Below are 8,506 nucleotides of genomic sequence, written 5' to 3' on the forward strand. Positions count from 1 at the left end.
GAGAAATAAAGCGAGTTCAAATAAATCGAGGAAGCTTGACTGATGTGTTATACTAGGACACTTTAGAGATACTATGATTAGATCCAGAAAGATCTATAATTGTTTAGAGGCTCTCCCATTGTATTTTCATATGATAAAGTCTAAGTTAAGAGGTAAATCACCCTCAAGATCGTGTTTGGGCTTAAGGACAATGCTGAGATGATTAAGGTTAAATATCTTGTCATCGATGTCCCAGTATAACACCATTATCGGGTCGTATGATTTAAACCTTATAGAGGTCTCCCTATCAACACTTTACCTCACCATGAAGCACCAACTAGAGAATGGGTGAGCAAGTGTTATAAAAGAAGATTAATAGACGGTCCTTAAATGCTACCATAACATTTTGAAGACCATGAGATGGAAATAGCCTCCTCCGTCGCATTGAAACTTGACATCCAAGGGGGTCAACTTTGTTGACCTTTACCCAATAAAAGAGCATATATCAGAAAGACCCATGCCCATAAAATATTTGAAATAAGTCCAATTAGGAGTGCTCGAATAACAAACAACTAAGATGGGCACCTCCTTGTCATAAAAAAGGGTTAGTTGCGCGCATTGTCAATTTCCTCTTTGGGTTTGGGTCCGAAATCTACAAACTTGCTAGTTTAACATATGTGGTATATAAGGTGTCCAAGGAATAATGGTCTGAAAATGTCAATCAAAGGGAAAAACCATATCCTATACGTTTTAAGGGAGAATCATTCTTCCTTTACTCCACGTTACTGATCAAGAAAGTGAAAACCATTTTTCCTAGGATTCGTCCTACTATCCTCTATAAGTATCCCAATATAAAAATTAGGAAGAATCATTAACTTATCATAAAAACCCTAACATTCACAAACAAATTTTCTCACCGGTTATCACGTGAGCTGACTCTCTCCACCCTTCATTGTACGTTTAACAAATACATAGGTATTTTATAACGGTGACAAGAAACTACATTCAACTATTTTGTTAAATAGTTGTAATATAAGAAACTAGACATAATCATTATCAGGTGACCTGATTTAAACCTTATAGATGCCACCTTACCATAATAGTTGTGAGCAGATGTTCTGGTGTACGAGTAAATTAGAGGGAAACATGCATGTGTGCACTTGATTGAGGTTTCTCCACTAGGGGACTGGAGGTTTTACCATAAGACAAACAACTCTCACAACCATTTCACGTAAAGTGGTCAAACATAAGAAAACGTATTCTAACAACCAACATACTTTCATACTATTTTCTTTTGACACTTTTGGTTTCCTAGCACTAGAAACAATGAATCTTTTACAAAGAATCTAAAGATTTATGCATTAAAATATTCTATAATTTTTAAAGAATTGATTTTGTAATCCGTGACATGGTTTATTATTGGTTTGATTTCTATTTTTATATAAACTTTATTTATATTAAGAATCATATAAATTATTTTTGTTTTTGAAGTTAAAAAAAACTTGGACACATAATTATATATCAAAATAAACATATAAAAATCTATCTGTTTGTTTCGGTTGTTTATTACATCCACACATATATAGTGTCTTTCCTCCTATTATTAAAAAAAAAATCCCTCCACCACGTTTTTATTTCATTTAGTGCCCGTGCCTTTTGTTGTGGCCCAGCACAATTGTCCATAGCGAGTCCATGCTCCTCTCTCATGTCACAGTTCTTATTACCATCGAACTATGAAAAGACAATTCAATTCATAATGGAAGGACTTTTTAGAAGCTACAAATAACTTATTGTGGAATGGGAAATGATAATCACAACAAATAGAAAGCAAGAAAAGAAACTCACATTCACTCTGGACCAAAAAAATCATTGTCACATAAGTGAACAAAAAGATAAAAATGAAGGAGCGAAATATCAATTCCATCATCTTTCTTTTTATTTTATTTTAAAGTTATGGAAATTATTTTAAAAAAGAAAAGAGAAAAAAAAGCCAGCTGTATCCCAACGACGTCGTTTTAGCAGATTATTATTACTAGTACAACACTACTACTACTCTACTACGCTCTATTTTCCAGTTAGAGACGCTGCACGTGAACGACGAATTATCAACATGTTCACAGTGAAGTCAAGTCTCTCGCTTCTCCGATCTCCGACGGTGTTTTCCGGCGGCACCGATAAGAGACACCGGAGAGTTTTTTTACGGTCACATGAACGGCGGAGAGTTCAGATTCAAGCAGCGATCAGTGGCGGGGACAGCAAGAGTCAGACTACGACGTCGTCTCCGGTGGAGAGCAAAGAGAGCAACGAGTCAGTTCCACGTGGCTCGAGTGGTGGTAGAAGCAGCGGCGAAGTGATAAATGTGAAGGCGGTTGTGACGATAAGGAAGAAGATGAAAGGTAACAATATTGTTGAAGATCGGTTGGAGTATTTCATCAATGGTGCTGGTCAGGGGATACAGATTCGGCTCGTCAGTGAAGAAATTGACCCTGGTTTGTTTCATTTCATCCTTATTATAATATTATTATTTCTATTTTTCTTTAACATATTCAACACAGTTATGATGATTCATTTCTCTCTCTTTTTTTTTTTCTTTTAAATAATTTTTTTTATGCCTCATATGCGGTGGAGAAGATTGGGTGACATTAGACTATTTTCTATAAATAGAAAGTAAAAAAATAATATAAAAAAATTAGAGAGAAAGTGTATAGGAGAGATACTGCAGAGAGTTATCCTGACTTTGGCAGTCACTCAACTCAAACCCATCCTCGTGCGCCACGTGTTTTTCACATCGGTAGTAGACTAGTAGTTTCTCTAGTTGATTATAAATTTCTTTTTTCATCACATAGAAATGATTTAGTATTTAAAATAATATTGATTTATTATTGAAAATTTCAAATTATATTTTTCTTTTTCTTAATCATATTTTAATATTATCTCATCAAATTTATTTTAATATCCGGGAACTTTGTTGATGGATCTTAAGGTAGAATCTTCTTTTTTTAAAGTTTTAAAGTTTGCTATTTGTAACAGCTTTTAGTCATTTCATAATATAAAAAAGGATTATAGTAATATAACTTTAGTGAAACAATGAACTATTTCTAAACAAACAAAAGATAAAGGATTCAAATTAAAATGTACTTTGGCACAAAAAATTCAAATGTAATCACATTGAGAAAATAAAAAATTGTTCTTTGAATTCATTCCATACATCAATAGTATTATCAAGGAACACAATGCCTTGAACAATGGAATCATCTATTGAATTCATAATCCAATAACGAATTAACATGCTGCAACGATTCAGTAGGAATGGCAATAGATCCATCAACAAAATCAAACTTGTTCTTGCCTCCAAGTGCTTATTTCATTGATCGAGCCCAAGCATGATAATTTGAATGATTAAGAACTGGTTTAACAACAACAAAAGGTCCATCGGATGCATGAACATAGTAAACAATGCCAGGGATTTAAGATGGATCTGCAATCGGAGGATTAGCGGCATTTGTGACACTATAATGAACGATGACTTTTGAGTTCTGATACCATCATGAAATTCTTTGTGAAGAAGAAGAACTATAATAGAAAGGAGAGAAAAGGGAGAAAAACTAACAAACTCAAATTGATTGAAATGGAATGATTGAAATCAAGTTAGTTACAAGCTGCTATTTATAGCATGTGCAGATCCTAACTAACTCTAACATCACAAACACTACCAACATACAATAGCAAGTCATGTAAAATGCACAACACAAAGCAGTGACTTGTAGTGCAAGTTACTGGTTTGACAGATGTAAAATGCACTATACAAAGCAGCGGCTTGTCCTTTTTATAAGATTCTCTTCAAATGCATAGTGCACTAATAATTTCTTTACCTATGTACTTGTAATTATGTTGCACCTTTTTCTACAATCTGCACTAAGTATTCTCTCATTTAATAGTAAGTTTGTAAAATTAAAATCAACAAACTTAATACTCCAATCAACTTTCTTAACTCATGTGATTTACGTTGGGGGTCTTATATTTAGAGACAAACATAGAAGTATATAGACATACATATAACCGTTTTAAAATTTGTGGTGTTAATTGTTTTTGGAAAAATAACTAAATTGATTGATATTGTTCAACTTAAGTAATTAAATTATTATTCCACTATTTGGAAACTAATTTGATCAGACCTTAGTATTTCGTTGATATTGATTTACTAAATTCATTCTATTTATATTTAACAAGTCAAACTTCATTATACTTGAATACTTGATTTTGTTGTTATGTTACATTTTCAGAGACTAATTGTGGAAAGAGTATGGAATCCCACGTAAGAGGTTGGCTGCCGAAGCCGTCAAACATTCCATATATTGTGGAATACTCAGCTGATTTCACATTGTCAAGCGACTTTGGATCCCCTGCTGCTATTCTCATTACCAATCTTCATGCAAAGGAGTTCCATTTATTGGAAATCATCCTTCATGGCTTCACTCAAGGACCCATTTTCTTCCCAGCAAACACGTGGATTCATTCATGTAAAAACAACCCTCAAAGTAGAATCATATTCAAAAACCATGTGAGTAGTAGTGTGATAAATATATCTAGCATTGAGTAATTATTCGTTAATGTTCTTTTTCTTATTGAACACTGCCATGGATATGGCAGCACTTCAAATCGAAGGCGTGTCACACGCTTGTTTGTTAGTATTAGACAATACATGTGTTTACATTCAATCACTTTCATTACGCCTTCGATTTGAAGTGTCATTGATATATAGCATTTACCTCCTCCATACAAACTTAACTTAGCATGTTGTTTTGTTTGCTTGGATTTGATAGGCATATTTACCATCACAAACACCACCTGGTATCAAAGATCTTCGACATGAAGACTTGCTAAGCATAAGGGGTAGTGGTAATTACCAAGAAAGGGAAAGAAAATCATATGATAGAATCTATGATTATGCTACTTATAATGATTTGGGAAACCCTGATAAAGATGAGGAACTTGTTAGACCTGTCCTTGGGGATCATGACAGACCTTATCCTCGTCGCTGTAGAACTGGAAGACCTCCGACTCGCTCCGGTAGAGTTCATAATTTTGCTTATTTTTAAAAATCTACTTGGTGCCTTTTTGAATTTTTGGGTTTTGGAATAAACAAAATATCTAATGAATTGTGAAAAATGTGTTATAAATTAGATCCAATGTGTGAGAGTAGAATTGAAAAGCCACATCCTGTGTATGTGCCGCGCGATGAAACTTTTGAAGAAATCAAGCAGGCCACATTCTCTGCTGGAAGATTGAAAGCTGTGCTCCACAATCTTATACCTTCACTTGCAGCCACTCTATCCAATTCAGACATTCCTTTCAAATGTTTCTCGGAAATTGATAACCTCTATATTGGTGGTGTTACTTTAAGAGATGATGAGTATAAAGGGATTATGGAAAATCTCTTGGTGGGAAAAGCGATGAAACAGGTCGTAAGTGCTGGACAACGGTTGTTGAAATATGAAATCCCAGCAGTTATAAAAGGTATGCTATCTCTATATTTCTTTCTATTTTACTTCCTTGACTTGAGGCAAACCGAGTTAGGTTATGCGATGACAAAATTTAATTTATAATAAATTGATTATGTAAAATTGATCTTCACTAAAAGTAAGTTGAATGTAAAGTGCTTTAGGTTTGAATGCATTCATATAAAAATGAGTTGAAAATAAGCCAGAGTCTAAAACTCATTTGTAGAGACAGCTTTAAATTCTAGTTTCAAGTTAGAATCAATTCTGAAGACAAAATCAATTCTACTCGAAAACAGCTAAACATATCAAAATTAATTCTACACCTCAAGAATCAATATTAGCTCCTCCCGAATTCATCAGCCGCATTTGAATGTACCACAATTTAAAACCTTGAATGCATTATAATGTTGTATTGATCAAAACCACATTCATTCCAATAACTAGTCCTTTTGAGCTGTTCCAGGAGATAAATTTTCTTGGTTGCGGGACAACGAATTTGCAAGGCAAGCCTTAGCTGGGGTCAATCCAGTGAATATTGAACTATTGAAGGTAGTTTTCAGTTTTTCTTCATATTTGTTAGTTGTTAGGCAATTGCAGGAGTATCGCTATCATTTTGTTCATCTATGATCTCCTATGGATGTTCTTTGTCTTTTGCAGGAGTTTCCCATCTGCAGCAAATTAGACCCAGCTGTCTATGGCCCTCCAGAATCAGCAATAACCAAGGAACTACTGGAGGAAGAACTTGGTGCAATGAGCTTGGAAAAGGTTTGCTCTATCTTTTCTTTGTTGCTTTCTTTTTACATAATAAGAAAATGTTATTGGTTAGTTTGGTAGGGAGAGAGGAGTTTGTTAGTAGTAGAGATCGAACCCTGGACCTCCTTCAAGGATGTTTGTTTTGTTGTTTGATTTGTTTATCTTACAGAAACTCACTCTCTCTACTTGCAATCAATTATTTTTACACTGGCAGGCTATGGAGGAAAAAAGACTATTTATCATTGATTACCATGACACACTTTTGCCATTCATCAAGAAGATGAACTCCTTGCCTGGGAGGAAAGCTTATGCGTCGCGAACGATTCTCTTCTATACAAAGACTGGTATTTTGCGTCCCATAGCTATTGAGCTTTCGCTTCCTCGGACACATTCTTCCCCACAAAATAAAAGAGTTTACACAACAGGCCATGATGCCACAGCACACTGGCGTTGGAAGTTAGCAAAAGCTCATGCTTGCTCAAATGATGCTGGCATCCATCAATTAGTAAATCATTGGTAAGACAATTGGTGTTTGAGCAAATTCAAATTGAGTTCATATTCATAAATTCAAATTGCTCAAATGATGCATTTCTCACATTTGGCTGCGAGTAAAGATACAGTGGCACTATGTAATATGCAGGTTAAGGACTCATGCATGCATGGAGCCATATATAATTGCTACTCATAGACAATTAAGCTCAATGCACCCCATTTACAAGTTGCTACATCCTCATTTGCGCTATACAATGGAAATTAATGCACTTGCTAGGCAAAATTTAATTAATGGAGGGGGTGTAATTGAAGCATGTTTCAGTCCTGGAAAATATGCCATGGAGCTTAGTTCAGCAGCTTACAAGAACATGTGGAGATTTGATATGGAGTCTCTCCCAGCAGATCTTATTCGGAGGTAACTATGACGTCATGCTTTAAAACCCCACTTTCCCACATTTCCTTGATGTCTATTTTGTTCTTAAATTATTACTACATTTTTTTTCTTTAAACATTTGATGCTGTTGTTGACTAAATCATGCAAATTAAAAAAGTTTGTAGTAGTAGTAATTGTATTACATTTGTTGAGAATTGGTATTGTTTTCCAGGGGCATGGCAGTAGAAGACCCTTCAATGCCTTTTGGTGTAAAACTTGTGATTGATGACTACCCTTATGCTGCAGATGGACTCCTAATCTGGTCTGCCATTAAAGAATGGGTAGAATCTTATGTTGAACACTTCTATTCCGAATCAAATTCAATCGCATCCGACGTTGAGCTCCAAGAATGGTGGAGTGAAATCAAGTTTAAGGGTCACCATGACAAAAGGAATGAACCTTGGTGGCCTAAACTAGATACCAAAGAGGACCTTTCTGGCATACTTACAACAATTATATGGGTTGCTTCAGGTCAACACGCTGCTATCAATTTTGGACAATACCCTTTCGGAGGGTATGTGCCTAACCGTCCTACCCTCATGAGAAAACTTATCCCTCAAGAAAATGATCCTGATTATGAGAAGTTTATTCAAAATCCTCAGCTTTTCTTTCTATCATCATTGCCTACTCAACTTCAAGCTACCAAAGTAATGGCTGTTCAGGACACATTGTCAACTCATTCGCCTGACGAAGAGTATTTGGGACAAGTGAATCATCTGCACAATCATTGGATCAATGATCATGCAGTACTAAAATTGTTTAGTAAGTTATCTACTAGACTTGAGGAGATAGAGGAAATAATAAATGCAAGAAATAAAGATCCGCATTTGAAAAGTAGAACCGGTGCAGGTGTTCCTCCCTATGAACTGTTGCTTCCCACGTCAGGCCCCGGGGTAACTGGTCGTGGAATCCCCAACAGCATATCTATATGATTGGTCAGTTAGATTACATTGACATTATCACCTGTTACTTATCATATTTGATCTAATACATTATTTAGTGGCCGAAACTATGTATGCGCAGCGTAAGAATTCATGTTTTATAGATGGCCATAATTGATGAATTCGATTCTGCTGGCATTCTACATGTATATTTTGCACAAAATCAACCCCTTGGAGATACAAGTCCTCTTATTCACCATAACTTCAAATATTTTATTTCTTTTTAAACTTTTATACTTCCTTTTAAGTAGTATCTCTCATTTTTCTTTAATCCTTTACATCTTTCATTTTTACATGGAATTGCTCGTTGCAATCACATACCTCATTTCTTAGATAGATGAAGATCTAATGATTCATACTTTAAAATTGTGATTTGAAGTTGATTTAATAAAGTTTATATATGAGCT

General features: G+C 35.0%; 1 protein-coding gene across 1 annotated transcript; it reads left to right on the forward strand.

The window, feature by feature from the left end:
- Nucleotides 1-1,867: 1,867 nt before the first annotated feature.
- On the forward strand, nucleotides 1,868-8,301 carry LOC127108278 (lipoxygenase 6, chloroplastic). The gene is made up of 9 exons (XM_051045729.1): nucleotides 1,868-2,468; nucleotides 4,263-4,540; nucleotides 4,803-5,049; nucleotides 5,164-5,496; nucleotides 5,944-6,029; nucleotides 6,138-6,245; nucleotides 6,448-6,749; nucleotides 6,874-7,140; nucleotides 7,331-8,301. Exons 1-9 carry the CDS (start codon nucleotides 2,090-2,092, stop codon nucleotides 8,088-8,090), a joined length of 2,760 nt encoding a protein of 919 aa, XP_050901686.1. The 5' UTR covers nucleotides 1,868-2,089; the 3' UTR covers nucleotides 8,091-8,301.
- Nucleotides 8,302-8,506: the final 205 nt, after the last annotated feature.

This window comes from Lathyrus oleraceus, chromosome 7, assembly GCF_024323335.1.
Source record: "Lathyrus oleraceus cultivar Zhongwan6 chromosome 7, CAAS_Psat_ZW6_1.0, whole genome shotgun sequence".
NCBI classification, from domain to species: Eukaryota; Viridiplantae; Streptophyta; class Magnoliopsida; order Fabales; family Fabaceae; genus Lathyrus; species Lathyrus oleraceus.